The 15,747-nt window shown below is 39.4% G+C and overlaps 1 protein-coding gene across 1 annotated transcript in view; it reads left to right on the top strand.

The window, feature by feature from the left end:
• LOC146547689 (cholecystokinin receptor-like) overlaps nucleotides 1-15,509 on the top strand; it is a 66,899-nt gene extending 51,390 nt beyond the window's left edge. The window contains exons 4-5 of the mRNA XM_085264607.1: nucleotides 9,605-9,732; nucleotides 11,532-15,509. Of these exons, the coding sequence (XP_085120733.1) occupies nucleotides 9,605-9,732; nucleotides 11,532-12,109 (706 nt within the window). The 3' untranslated portion in view covers nucleotides 12,110-15,509. The remainder of the gene's footprint in view (nucleotides 1-9,604; nucleotides 9,733-11,531) is intronic.
• The last annotated feature ends 238 nt before the right edge of the window (nucleotides 15,510-15,747 follow it).

Raw genomic sequence — 15,747 nt, 5'->3', positions numbered from 1 at the left:
TTCAAACAATTCTTCTCCTATGAGCAAAGCCAGTGTTGTGCATAGTACATTTCTATGGTGCCAAGAAAGTACAGTGTTACATTTTTTGAACTTTTTTTTACAATTTAATCGCTTTTTGAAAAGTCCCCCTAGCTTGCTAACTGGATTGTTTGTTTGTTTTTAGCTTGTTTGCAAATCTGACAGTACTTTAGCATTATTGTTAAAAACCGTCAGGTCTAACTGTCTTTAAACATTTCTTCTTTCAAGCTGCAAGTGTTAATTTTAAAATGAAGTCAAACTTGACACGATAACTTTGTACAAATCTACTTTAACCCTTTGAACAGATTCACAGAATGTGAGGGTGCTTAAAATGAAATTAATTTGGTGATCAGTTTCACAGTTATAAATGCTGCTGTGTCCAAGCGTTTGGTGGATTTTCTCTTTGGCCAGAAAGAAATGTGAGAGGGATGAAAAAAGAGAAGGCTCTTAAATTCTTGTCATTTTAGAAATGAGCCCCCGGGCTGAAGTTGCTAAGGTGGCTATGGAGTGGGTGTTTGAAAAATGAATGAAATCAGTAGGTGAAAGTTTTATAAGACAAAATTAGTGAGCAGGCAGTTCCTGTTGAGAGCCAATATGAGATGGATCACTTTTGTAGCTTAGCAGGGGTTATACCAATAAATGGAGGCACTAGGAAAAAAAGGAAATAACTACATTATTACACAAATATTCTGCAGATAATGTGTCTACCCTCAGTGTGATCATTTCACTGTCTTTTTAAATTAATGCAATAATTTCTTCTTTCCCTACTCTTTGCTTAGAAAGAGGGAAGAGCAAATCTTATGAGAAGGTCAAGAGAGAACCGATTTTTGCCGTTACAGTCTGGATTGCTCCACGTTAGGAAATTCATCTATTCATCTATAGCTCTCTAAAGGCCAGTAAAACCAGCTTTCTTGTTCAAAAGCTCCCCCAAATAGATGGATACCACCTCAGAGAAGACACGTTAAATCCTCTTGGGATATACTACTCAGGGATTTTTATAGATCTGTCTGTGAAAACTTTGGATTCTGTACGATGGTGCAATTAAAGTGAAGAAGAAGATGAACATGGCCAGAACTTGTACATCTCTTTTTCTCTCTTTTTGACAGCCTTTTGTGGTGGAACACTGACGAATTCTCTTTTCTCTGACTGTCTATCAAGCTCTTAAGCTTCACTGAGAAAGATGAGGCAGTGGGAGAGCAGTTAATTAGCCTGTTCAGTGAGGAGGTGGAGGAGGAAGGAGAAGACAATCAAGACTCAGATGTCAAAAGTTTCCATGTCACAGAGTACAAGCGCATTTCAACTTTTAATTCCTTGTCAGGGGTTAAAGCTTCCTAAGAGATAACACAATCTAGCTTTCGCTAGATGAAATGGACACCTAATCACCGAAGCAGCCATTTTTAGGTTGAGATCCATAAAAGAGCCATAAAGTGGTTAAAAGTCAAAGTCAAGCAAAGTATATATTTGCACTTACACATCATGTTCACTGACAAAGTTGCAAAAAGTACTCTGAAACGATGACTAATCTTATTCATTATTCACTCCACGTTTTGATCTGAGCAGATAACATTTTGCATTAAAAAGGAAACTGTATGGTTCTAACATTATGAATGGAGTGTCTTTGACTCTGTCGATTTTTCATTATCAGCGTTGGACCTTTATTTAGACCTAAAATACATCTAAATCGTATCTAAATTACAGCTGATCAACTATTCAGATCAGAGCTCTGATTTTCAGTAGATAAACGAGTGCAAGATTTGGGTCTAAAACAGAAGCCTATGTTAGTGTTGCACATCTGCATTCCTTTTAATAGCTATCTGTAGGTGACTTAGGTGATTGGTAAATGGACTGGTTCTCACATTACATTACTTTTCTACTCTACTAGAGCACTCAAAGCATGTTATTCATAAAGGCACTCTTTTCTATGCCTAAGTGCTTTCTATCTAACATTCAATGCAACTGCAAAAAAACTTGTTGTTCTGTTGTTGGCCTTTCAATTTAGCTCTTGCCGCAGCCAGAATAAAAGTCACGAAAGAACAGATTTTCTCTATCGTGAAACTGTATTAATAATAATGACAGCTCTTCACTATAGCCAGTGTAATATGTTGATCGTTATTATCATTTTGCACTTCTTCCTCATGAAGGTGTGCGCTGTCACTCCCTTTCCTGTTCAAGCACTTCTTCAACCAGTTAGCATTCTACCAACGCAAAACATTATCAATGGCAGATTAAGTTCTGCACACAGGCATCACTCTGGGAGCCAAAAACTACATAGACTAATGTGGTACCATAAATTCTGCTGGAGGCTTCACCATGGGACTTCCTACTCAGTGAAACTATGGTGGATTTCTTTTTATGTACAATCTCTGCTTCTATCTCAGACTTAATAAAGCAAAGCATAGCTGGATTTTACAATTTTATTTAAAGATGACTCTTGCAATTAATTTGTTAATTCTTCTTTTTGTTTGTTTTAGTAGTTTTCAGATGCATAACCATACAGCTAAAATCCACAACCTTAGAGACAATTTGAAGATGTATTAAGTTCTCGACCTTATCGTCCAACTAAAATCTGAGATATAAATAAAGCTGAACAAATATCCTTTGTAGCCATTTGAAGAGTTTTGAAGAGCCCCCTTTTGATCTTAACATAAACTACTGCTGGAAAGCTTGGGATCATTCTCAGATGTCCTCATTTTTGAAAGAAAAGCATATTTTTTTTCTCTAATTTAAAATTAAATTGACCAAAATTGTTGTGAATGGAAAATAATGATTATGACACAGTGGAACAGTTGTTCGCACTGTTGCCTCACAGCAAGGGTTTGAATCTGCCAGCTGGCCGGGCCTTTCTGTGTGGAGCGTCCATGCTCTCCCTGCGCTTCCATGGGTTTTCTCCGTGTGCTTCCTCCCACAATCCAAAGACATCCATGTAACTGCTACATCAGCTGTAATGGTTTCTTTGTGTCTGTGTTGGCCCTGTGATGGACTAGCAACCTGACTGGGACATACCCTGGGTCTTGCCCAGAGACAGCTGGGACACGCTCCAGCCACCCCCAACAACCCTGGATTGAGTGAGTGGCTAAGAAAACAGACAGATGTAATCAATCATTATAAAATCATTAATGGTTTAATGACTGAATGGTTTAATCTGTGTAGGCCTAGAAACAGCCATCACTCCTTTTTTTCAGTGACACATTGGGTTCCCTAATGCTATTTGATCACGTGAAAGACCAAATTGATCATGATTGCACAACTGAAAACTGTTGTGCTAATTAAAAAGCAATAAATTTGGCTTGTTAAGTTTTCTGGAGCACCAGCCTCTGTGGGTTCGATTATAGTATATAAATGGGCAAAAATAAAGAGCCGTGAGATATGCTAAGTATTTTTGAAGAATATTCCCAAAGGGAAAACTGCCAAAAACAGCCCTCAAGATGGTAATGATACCAGACATTTTTAGTGACTCTAACCTTTAAAACACTGCAAACTGTAAAGCACTCTTTGACTCTTGTCTGTGAAGTGCTATATGACTAAATATTGTGTGCTTACTTGAAAGGATTCATGCACTCAAAACAGTAATCATCATCAGCCTCATCATCGGTGCTGTGCCTGTAGATAATCTGTCTGCAGCAGGTGTCTTTTGCCTAACACAGCATATTTCACTGTAACTGATGGTGAAGAAAATCCGTACGCCATGTTATGAGTAAAAATCTGGGACTCCAGGACTTCAGCATTCTGGGGTAAGGCCAGTCTAAAGCGTCAGCTCACTGATCACATTGGCCTACATGGGCGAGAATGCGTTTGAGGGAAAATGTTTGCTTTTAAACTATATTTTGCATCATTCACAAATATTAAATTAGCTTGACAATCCTTGATCATTTATGACTGTGTGCTGCATTGTAAATGCAACATTTAAACATTTCAAAAGGGCTCTTTGTTTCATTGTAAATCTGTTTTAGGATTTACTGCCAGGGTCTATTGGCCCAAATAACTCTACAGTTTATCTGTTTTGTTTTTTTAAAAATTGCCTCTAATTTCCTTCCCTGGAATCCAACTGAATGAGTCATTAATGCAAGCTGTTATTATGACCTCCATCCATCAAACCATCCAACCAATTCCTCAACTGCTTGAAACCTTTCCCAGCTGTCATTAGGCAAGAGATAGGGCACACGGGTCACCAGAGTGACCTGCAGTTACATTTTAGGAAAATGGTTTCTATTAATATTGAATTGCCTCGGTTATTGTCATTATAACATCAGAGTTTTTGGTTTCAAAACGCCACGCAGAGCAAATAAAAAGTTGAACCCTGAAAAATGTAGGTTAGAATCTTCCTTTATAGAGTCGGTTGTTTAGTTTAGTTGGAGAACTTTTGACTCGACTACTTGCTGCTGTTACACGTGTTCGTTTCTGATAACCTTCAAGTTTTTGGCGCCGTGAACACCTGTAAACGGTAAATGGCCTGCATTTGTATAGCGCTTTACTTAGTTCCTAAGGACCCCAAAGTGCTTTACACTACATTCAGTCATTCACCCATTCACACACACATTCACACACTGGTGATAGCAAGCTACATTGTAGCCACAGCTGCCCTGTGGCGCACTGACAGAGGCGAGTGACACCTGTAGTCTGACTTAATCCAATCAGTGTTTTATTTTCTGAACACTGCTATGCTTTGCTCATTTACTTTCTGGTCTGAATAATAAAGCCTTTTACATTAAAAAAAAGAGCCTCCTGCTTTGTGGCGACCCTCCAGCAGGTGCACTATTAGCTGAGTTAGTGCTTTCCAGCTCTGACTGAACAGGACTGGAAATTAAAAGTGCAAAAGAAATTTATGACATATGCACCATCATTTTCTTTGATGATTAATGCGAGCCAAACGCATCTTTCCTGCTTGATAATCATGTTGCTTTCAGGTGATGTGGGAAAAGAGGTAGCTATGAATATTCAACATGTTTTTTTCCCTCTGCTTCAGCTCTACCCATCTGGGTTTTCCCTTTGAGGCAAAACAAGCGCAGATCCACTACTGCTGTTTTTAAATGCTGTTTCCACACTCCCGCGTGGTCACTTCCACACAGCTTTTGTCTAACAGATTTTCCACAGTATTAAACTGCCAGCTGATAGACGCCTTTATTTATTTTTTTATTTTTAATGAGAAGTGCTGAGTTCAGAGAGTTGCCCAAGCAGACATTAGAATATCAGACAATGAATGAAACATGGCCTCTTCCTGTGTGCTGTCGCTTTTATGTGCTGACTGATGCACCGCAGACACCGGCAGTTAAGAAGAGCATTCTCTCATTACTACCAATCAAATGGGAGATCTGGCTGCATCTACTCAGCGCCGGTCCATTTATTTATTACCTTGCTTGTGCGTGCTCGTGTTTTGCTTTACTTGTACACGCCACCTTCTCCTCTCTCTCTAATACACACATTCGTTCATTCGATTCACTAATACAGTCTCTGGTTTTCCAGTCCCAGGTGGGAAAACTCAGCAGCTTTCAAACAAAGCTCCAGAGCGTCGAAGGACTTCCACAGAATATGTGCGGAGGGGTTTCCGTCAGATACTGTGACAGAGCTGACAGAGGCTCTAAGCCCTTTGAACCTTTTTGCACTACTCAGAAATTCCTCTGTCAACATTTTGCTCTGCTTTTTTCTTTTTTTTGCTCTACACTCAGTTCATAACTTTTTCTTTGATGTGCCACCAATCTAAGCACTGCAGAAAGCTGGGATTGGTATTCTTTGTCGTCTGTGAATAGAAAACATTCGTGTACCCAGTCTAAATCAGTTGAAAACATCCCCAATAATTAGATAATCTTTTAACTGTATTTGTAAATGTTATGTGCACATTTACATACAAACCGGACACTCTGGGTTTAATAGTTTACAGCCTTTTTTATCAGCAGCATAAGAGCCACACAGAAAGTTCTAATATTTAACTCTCGCACATTGGTTTAAAGTGGAACACAATTAAAATCATTGGCGTTATTCAGTGGTTTGAGTGGAGATTCTTGCTATTGATCTCAAATGACCAAGTTATCTAACTGCAGCAAACAGCTGATGTGTACTAAATGCTCATTTACAACTACACGCTTCTACCTGGACAGCATTAGTAGCTTATTTATCTAATTTTCATTCGACTCATCAACGGTCTGATTCAAGCTGTTTAAGGTCACTTTACCCTTCACTTAAGACAGCTTTCCAGCTAGTTTGTGTTTAGCAGTTCTGGGGTACTGAGTATTAGACATGATTGAGACATAAGTGTGTTTGGGACTTTTTAATCCCATTGCAATTATAAACAAGTGTTAAACTGGGCTGAAATGATCCAGAATGGCATTCTGGCCCCTTCAATTAGTGAGCAATAGAATCTTGTAGACAGGTTAATAATGCGAATGACTGTCAAATGGACCAGTTCTTACTTGTGCTGCAGACTCTTGTTGCTTCCCGCGGCGGTATGGAAACACTTGCACAGTAATAAGAAAATATTGTTAGCCCACGGGCTGCTTACATCTTCAGTGCATTCATTTGGCCTTCTCTTCCCAGTGATGCGTTTATGGTGCAGATGTAAAAAAAACAACGTTTAAGTCATGCTATGATACTCAGCATCCAGATAGGAGCTACTGAAGACAAGCAAGCATAAATGGATTTTTTTTAGGTGCCAAGTCCTTTCCACTGGAACTTTTCAAACAGCTTGACAAACATGACCAAACACACAAACTGTGTCGGTGCAGTTTGTTGCACAGCGTGCCTGCTAGCGAATGTTGAGTTTCCCACTCTTAGTGTTGCGCACAGGAGAGGAAGATGAGAGGTTATTTTCAAAAGTTAGGACTGCACACCAAATCCATTGTTCTAATTCGTTTTAAAGTTTTTAAGTCAGATATTGAATCTATGCATGCTGTGCTGCTGAATTATGTTTTTGTGAAATGTTTTGCAGAACAAATTGAAGTAGGTCTAAACTCATTTTGTGATAATACTGTACTAGACAGTTTGGTGCTGATTAGATTCACTCACTAAATTCTACCTTTTATCCTTATAGTATCTACAGGTTGGATCTCATCTTTACAGCTACAGTACCTCTCAGAACAGGCTCTGCCGCGTATCCAGGGCTAACACACAGACAACCATTCACACTCACATTCACACCTATGGGCAATTTGGAGTTTCCAATAAACTTATCCCCACTAACTGCATGTCTTTGGACTGTGGGAGGAAGCCCCGGCCGGAGAGTGGAATTGAACTCTTGTTGCTGTGAGGCAAACCACTGTGGCACTGTGCTCAATTTAACCCCGAATTATGTATATGTTGTTGTTTGAATATGGTAGTTGAAACAGTGTGAAAAAGTAGTTGCAGCCTTTTATCACATTTAAATGTTTCAGATCATCAAATAAATTTAAATTCTAGACAAACATAGCCTGAGTAAATACAAAATTCAGTTTTTAAATTATGATTTCATTTATTAAGGAAAAAAAAAACTATCCAAACCAAACTGATCCGAGGTGGTAAAGTAATTAACTTCCTGTTTAAGTCATAAATTAACTGCTATTATCCACTATTTTTTTGAAACCTGAGAGATGAGATTCAGTTTCACTAGCCTCACCCAGGCCCGATTTCTATTTAAACAGGACCTGTCTGACAAAGCGAAATAGGCTAAAAATGTCAAAAAGCAACACATCATGCCATAATCTAAAGAAACAACTGAAAAGCACGCCACTGATATCTAGTGAGGAAAGGGAAAGACATCTCTAAGGCTTTGTTGAGCCATTTCTAAGTCCTGTGAACCACAGTCAGAGCTTTAATCCAAAAAGTGAAAACAATTCAAACAGTGTTAACCTTCCCAGGAGTCGTCACCCTACCAAAATTACTCCAACTCCACGCTGATGACTTATCCAGGAGGTCACAAAAGAACTCAGAACAACATCCAGAGAACTACATGCCTCACTTGCCTTAGTTAGGGTCATGATTCAATAATACGAAAGAATCTGAGCAAAAATGGCATTCATGGGAGGGTTCTAAGAAGAAAAACACAGCTGACTGAAAAGAACTCAATCACATCTTTGAGGGGAAAAAACATCTGGGATACTCTGTGGACTGGTGAGACAAAAATTGAGCAGAACCAAAAATGAGCTTTTTGGGACGTATGCATCATTTGGCATAAAACTCACACCAACAGTCAGACATGGTGGTGGCAGTGTGCTAGTGGGCCGGGGCTGCTTTCTTCCTTCAGGACTTGATACAAATTAGTTATAATTGATGGAACCATGATTTGTGCTCTCTATCAGACAATGATATAAATGATTCTCCTGAAGGAGAATACCGAGCCATCAGTTCATGCCCTGAAGCTCAAGTGCACTTGTGCTCCCACTTATACAGTGGGTCAATGATCTGAAATACATCAGCAATGGTGTGAATGGTTTGAAAAACAAAATGAAGGTTTTGGAGTGGCCTTGTCAAAGTCAGAGTCAAATCAGATTGAGATGCTTTGGAAATGATTTATATTTTAGTGTGGCTAATGTGCAAAAAACTAAGAAATAAAGAAGCAGGCAAATATCTTTTCACAGTGCTGAAGCTACAAAAAAAGACAGCTACCAAAAAGATTTAACTCAAATGTACTATATTTTATACCTGGCAGTATAGTGGTTGGCAATGTTTTAGACACCACCCATGGCCGTAAGAATGGATGGATAGTTTTATAACTTGTAATATTTGATATTTTTGCCTTTTACCTGTAGAAAATGTTGAGAAACTGAGAAATTTGTCTTTTGAACAAGTTTTTACTGGGTGAGAGGTGATCATAGTCTTTTTGTTAGCAAACATTTTTCTAAGTAAAGCAAAACTAAACATATAAAATACATTTTTATGCAGATGACATAGTCCTGCATGGACAGGATTCTTCAGCGCCAACTTATCAAACTAAGGATTGTATTTTTCCAGTGTTTTTCAGACATGTCTTAAGATCCTCAAACTTGTACTGATTGATGACAAAACAAAAACAGTACTTTCTACACTATGATCTTCTAATCTACATATGTTGGGATATTGACACTGGAAAAAGCATGGTGCAAAGCCCTGTTGTGTCATGCATCTCAAAAAGGTGTTTAAGGAAAGAATTTGTAGTAATTATTATGCCAGTTGGTCTTCATGTACAGTAAGTAAGTTAAAACTTCATACTGTTGTCCTGGTCTTCCAATAAGGCTGCGGCAAAAAAACCCAAAAAAACCCCACTACTGGTGATATATACAAACGCTGCAGCATCAAGAGTATCACCAGAGGTAAACAGCTCAAAGAAAAACAGAGTGTAAAGGCGGGTTACACTGCAGGGTGCTGAGGGGGGTCATGGTCTGCAGAGAGGAGCTGCAGAACTGACCTGAGATGCTGCAGTACATTTTGCTAAGAAGCAAAGGGGGTAAAGATAACTGTTGGGAGGAGCATCTGTAGGGCCTTTAGCCCATCTCCTGGATGTGCATGGCAATACAGAGGCAAAGAGAAAAACAGTTACGCTCACAAGCAAATTTTTCAGCTGGATTTCTTCAGCTTTGAGGACTGATTTAGTTGCAAATCTGTGATTTTTACACCCCTTTTATTCCATTCTGGCTGTTTTCAGGTACGTGCTGCTGCTGCTCATTCTGTTCTTTATCCCGGGAGTGGTGATGAGTATAGCCTATGGTCTGATCTCCAGAGAGCTCTACCGGGGCATTCAGTTTGAGCTGGGCCAGAGCAAGGAGGCAACTGGTGAGATCCATTATACATTTAATCCAATTGTGAAAGGATTGTTGTTTGCATTGATTTAACTTGTAGTGAAGATGAAAAATCACTTTCTCCAGACCCAAATGGGGCTGCCATAAATTACATGTGGAAGGCAGGAAACAATCAGAAGGGCCAGTAAATGTTCCCCGACTATAAATGGCTAGTAAATATAAGACATATGCTATTGTGAAAATAAACATGTGCCTACTTGAGTTTTATTGTTATGCACTTAGATAGCACACTGTCATTTCCAGGCAACAGCAGCAAATAAATATTTCTACACATATACAAAGGGACATTTGTGTAATCTGCCTCAAGCAGAGAATGACATATTTTGTTGCTACCTGGAGGTTCTGCACTTGTTCCATCCAAAAATATACTCCACTGTCCTTGGAACCACTCGGGTTGTTGTCTTGCGGCTGATATTCTCCATTTAAACAGAACCAGAAAAAAATATATCTGATATAGCTGAAATACGGTCACTTTAAGTCAATTATAACTGCTGCTATAACTGTGTGTATCAGCAGCACCAGTTTCCATGGAGTCCAGTCTTGAGTGTGATTCATCAAGGTGGGGAACATGTGAAACAGAATTCAGTAGTGATGGTAATTTATTACTGAAATAAAATTAGAAAATAGATCGTAGCAAAATAAACTTCCATCCTTGCATGGAATTCCACATGGAGTTGAATCATTTAGAGTTGGGTTAGGGTTATTTTAAGCTACAGGATAATTATGCAATTTTCAGACACTAGCAGACGGTGCGTTGCAAATCAGGTTTTACATTTTGGTTGGCATCACAGTCATTTTGTTTAAATGTGTTTCATTCAGATGTTCTAAAAAGATGAAAGCGTGTAAGAATGGAAATGAACCTTTCAAAGCCATTGCCACATTGTTTCCACTGTAGAAGTGTGAACAAACAGAAATGAAGGCTAAAGTGCTCCAAGCAATTTGTTATATTGTTACACTACTGAGAAATCTAATGTCATTAATGCTTAACTTTGGAAACGTTACACCCAAGAACTGCATGTGAAGTAAACCCAAACACACCTGCTAATCCATGATTAAGATCAGAGGAAAGCCTGGTTTCTGCCTGACATCTCTTCCTGTTAAAAGGGAGTTCTTCATCCCCGCCGTTGACTAGTTCTTGTTCACATGGGTTATACATACGGAGAGTGTTTGAGGGTAAGATTTAACAAAATAAGTATTTAAGATTAAGTTTAGAAATGTTATTTCATCCATCCATCCATCCATCCATCCATCCATCCATTTTCTTCCACTTATTCAATTCAGGGTTGCAGGGAGGGGTGGAGCCTATCCTAGCCACAATTTTATTAATTTTACAAATTACTTTGATTTTGATGATTATTTCGTTAAAGATCATGAGGTAGAATATATTTTTAGAACCTACTAATAAACAAATAGTGAAATTAGTTCTCCAAACTCTGGACATACTGAAGCTATGTGTCAAAATATCGGTATAGCTAAACAGCTAATGTTAACGTGTGCTGGCCAGGATAGCATTTATGATAACTGTTTAATACTTAAATGTTGTTCAAACGGGAGATTTATCGACCCCTGAAATTCCTCCTAAAGGGTTTGTTCAGTGTTATGAAATTTAACCACTTCAGTTGTTAGTGAGGGAAGGTGGGGTGTTTCTAACTGTCTGCAGCTGTGTCAGCTGCAGGAAGCCAAAATGTATTGTAATCATGTGTCACCTGTTTCTGTTAATGACACGTGATTTAAGGTGACTCAAACTTACGCTTTCCCCCTGTACTTCTACAGGCCAGAAAAATGGTGTAGACAGACCTTTGACAGGGCCGAATGACGATGATGATGGCTGCTACATCCAGGTATCCAAAAAGCCCTCCTCTTCTGTGGAGCTTCCCACCCTCTCTGCCTCATCTAGCACCGTGCAGGTCAAGACTGAGCGCGCCCGCAGCAACACCTCCGAGGCTAAGCTGCAGGCTAAGAGGCGCGTCATCCGCATGCTGATGGTGATCGTAGCACTCTTCTTCATCTGCTGGATGCCTTTGTTCACAGTCAATACCTGGAAAGCCTTTGACATGAAGTCTGTCACCAAAGCCCTCTCAGGAGCACCCATCTCTTTCATCCACCTCCTGTCCTACACGTCGGCCTGTGTCAACCCCATCATTTACTGCTTCATGAACACACGTTTTCGCAAGGCTCTGCTGTCCACTTTTGCCTGCTGCAGTCGCAACCGTCTGTGCCGCAAATGCTGTTGGTGCAGTGGGAGGGAAGGTGGGGAAGACGGCATCAACGCCACCTCCATGGGCACATCGATGGCGACCTCAATGTCCAAGTTCAGCTACACCACTGTAAGCACCACTGGCACCTGCTAAGCCTCGAGGAGGGCCGGGTGGTCGCATCAGTGGCTGTGGTTACAGTGTATGTGCCATCTGTTTTATTTTTTCCCTGTTTTTTTTTTTTAATCTTCTGTTTGTCACTCTTCATCTTATTATGGTGTGAGTCATGTGCTGAGTAATATCCATGCCCTTGCTTAGAGGTCTTTTTCAAAGGTCTTCTTTAAATTCTTCGTGCATGGTTGCAGAATGTGAAGTGGAGAAAATACTGTTTCTTTTTGGTGACATCCTTTTACTCCAGTTTAACTAGCAGCATCTGCTTTGTTGCATCCTGAAAAGAACATCAAGTGCCTGTGCTCTTTGTGTGGCTTTGTTTGTTCGCTAGCTGGGACGGACATTTTAGTGGGAAAACTATGTTGAAAATATAAATTCTGTGTACATATTATTCTGTCTTTAAGTTTATTTAAGGTGAACGTTTTGATGGAGACTGCTAAATAATGAAGACCCGCTAACCTACTGCGAATGGAAGGATTTCGGTTCCATTTTTGTTCATCTTCAGTCATTCAGGGCATCTTTTTCTGGTGCCAGTATTATTATTACTATTATTTTATTTTATTTTTATATTCATTAATCATTGATCTTATCATTAATATTAATGCTAATTAATCACTAGCCTATTTATTTATGACCATTTTCCCACTTGATATTATGGCTTTTGAATGAGTACTACCATGCAGGGAGTGCAGAATTATTAGGCAAGTTGTATTTTTGAGGAATAATTTTATTATTGAACAACAACCATGTTCTCAATGAACCCAAAAAACTCATTAATATCAAAGCTGAATGTTTTTGGAAGTAGTGTTTAGTTTGTTTTTAGTTTTAGCTATTTTAGGGGGATATCTGTGTGTGCAGGTGACTATTACTGTGCATAATTATTAGGCAACTTAACAAAAAACAAATATATACCCATCTCAATTATTTATTTTTACCAGTGAAACCAATATAACATCTCCACATACACAAATATACATTTCTGACATTCAAAAACAAAACAAAAACAAATCAGCGACCAATATAGCCACCTTTCTTTGCAAGGACACTCAAAAGCCTGCCATCCATGGATTCTGTCAGTGTTTTGATCTGTTCACCATCAACATTGCGTGCAGCAGCAACCACAGCCTACCAGACACTGTTCAGAGAGGTGTACTGTTTTCCCTCCTTGTAAATCTCACATTTGATGATGGACCACAGGTTCTCAATGGGGTTCAGATCAGGTGAACAAGGTGGCCATGTCATTAGTTTTTCTTCTTTTATACCCTTTCTTGCCAGCCACGCTGTGGAGTACTTGGACGCGTGTGATGGAGCATTGTCCTGCATGAAAATCATGTTTTTCTTGAAGGATGCAGACTTCTTCCTGTACCACTGCTTGAAGAAGGTGTCTTCCAGAAACTGGCAGTAGGACTGGGAGTTGAGCTTGACTCCATCCTCAACCCGAAAAGGCCCCACAAGCTCATCTTTGATGATACCAGCCCAAACCAGTACTCCACCTCCACCTTGCTGGCATCTGAGTCGGACTGGAGCTCTCTGCCCTTTACCAGCCACGGGCCCATCCATCTGGCCCATCAAGACTCACTCTCATTTCATCAGTCCATGAAACCTTAGAAAAATCAGTCTTGAGATATTTCTTGGCCCAGTCTTGACGTTTCAGCTTGTGTGTCTTGTTCAGTGGTGGTCGTCTTTCAGCCTTTCTTACCTTGGCCATGTCTCTGAGTATTGCACACCTTGTGCTTTTGGGCACTCCAGTGATGTTGCAGCTCTGAAATATGGCCAAACTGGTGGCAAGTGGCATCTTGGCAGCTGCACGCTTGACTTTTCTCAGTTCATGGGCAGTTATTTGGCGCCTTGGTTTTTCCACACGCTTCTTGCGACCCTGTTGACTATTTTGATTGAAACGCTTGATTGTTCGATGATCACGCTTCAGAAGCTTTGAAATTTTGAGACTGCTGCATCCCTCTGCAAGATATCTCATTATTTTTGACTTTTCTGAGCCTGTCAAGTCCTTCTTTTGACCCATTTTGCCAAAGGAAAGGACGTTGCCTAATAATTATGCACACCTGATATAGGGTGTTGATGTCATTAGACCACACCCCTTCTCATTACAGAGATGCACATCACCTAATATGCTTAATTGGTAGTAGGCTTTTGAGCCTATACAGCCTGGAGTAAGACAACATGCATGAAGAGGATGAAGTGGACAAAATACTAATTTGCCTAATAATTCTGCACTCCCTGTATTTGGCCACAAGTAAAGGTTTTAATGGAAATGAAGTATAATATTGTTTTTTGGATGACATAATTGATCATTAACCTCCTAAGACCCGAACTTTTTCATGGCATGCATTTATATTTTCTCTTTGCTATTTGGGCTCATTGGGACCTGATGAATGTAAAAACAAAGAATTACATGATTTTTTTTTGCCTGATTTTTGTTTCTGAGAAAAATGAGATCCACATACGAGCACATTCGCTTTAAATTTTGATAGAACAGTGGCAGTCTAACGTCCTCGTAAGTGGATATCAGGCCCTTGTAGAGCAAAATTTTATATTTTGGTCTAGACAACAAAAAAATGTGATGTCCACATATGTGGACACCAGGTCCTAGGAGGTTAATTAATTATTGTGCTGTTTTGGGTAAACTGGGTAAATGTTTCCCCCCACTACACTTTCTTATACTACAGAAAGGAGAAAGGAACACAAGTTTTTAATTTTTCTATGTAATTAAAAACCTCAACGTGTACAATAAATGGCCCAAAAATCCATATCTCTTCATATACTTACTAATGTGAGAGCTTTAATGAAAGAGGTGAGGACTGTTCATCCACTTATTCTGCTTGTTTGAGGCCTGGTGGTAAGCGCATATCAGAAAATGTGAATCTGCCTGAAATCTCTGCAGCACAAAGTGCAACAGTTTAGTTGGGAATATTTAGCTAGTTTCTTCTTAAACTCACCAAATCAAAAGCAACTACTGTAGCGACTCAGCAGCAGTTTTAGAGGCTTTGCGGCGCCTTAGAGGTCAACCATTCTCATGTTTAACTAAACTAAAGCTTTACATGTGTAATATATAACCAGCTGTCAAGAAGGTGAAAAAGAGAGAGAAAGCACAAATGTTTGGTGAAAACCTTGCTAATAGCTAGCAAGAATGCTATAATGTAAAGCTGATCCTTCAGGGAAACAAAGGTATGAGATGGTCGGAGATAGTTGTTCAATACAGAAGTTTACCTACCTGCTAAGAATGAAAGGGGACCTGTTATTCTTTGCCTTACTTTATGTCATATGTGTAATGTATTAATGCTTGTTGTTCATGTATAGCAAAGGATCAAATACTTAGGCAAACATACATAAAATTAATCGCTGAAAGCAGAATGCTCAAGCTGTAAGCTGAAGAGAAAATGAATAATTTATATTAAAAAAAATTGGCAGCTGATGCCCAAAAGGAACAATAAGGATGTTTACAAGGCACTGGATGCCCCTTTGCAGGCTTCTGAAAGCTGGTCAATCAGAGGAAACTGGGAAAGGAGGGAGCATAAAGAAACATGAGATAAAATGCCCTACAATCTAGCTTGGACAATGCAAAGCTATATCTGTGCATGAGGATAACAAAAAAAGATTGGTAAGAG

This window comes from Mchenga conophoros, linkage group LG23 (genome assembly GCF_057382185.1).
Source record: "Mchenga conophoros isolate Kocher_MC1m ecotype Shallow Benthic linkage group LG23, M_conophoros_male_GT1.1, whole genome shotgun sequence".
Lineage (NCBI taxonomy): Eukaryota > Metazoa > Chordata > Actinopteri > Cichliformes > Cichlidae > Mchenga > Mchenga conophoros.
The sequence above is the reverse complement of the archived record's forward strand: the minus strand, read 5'-3'. Positions and strand labels throughout refer to the sequence as shown.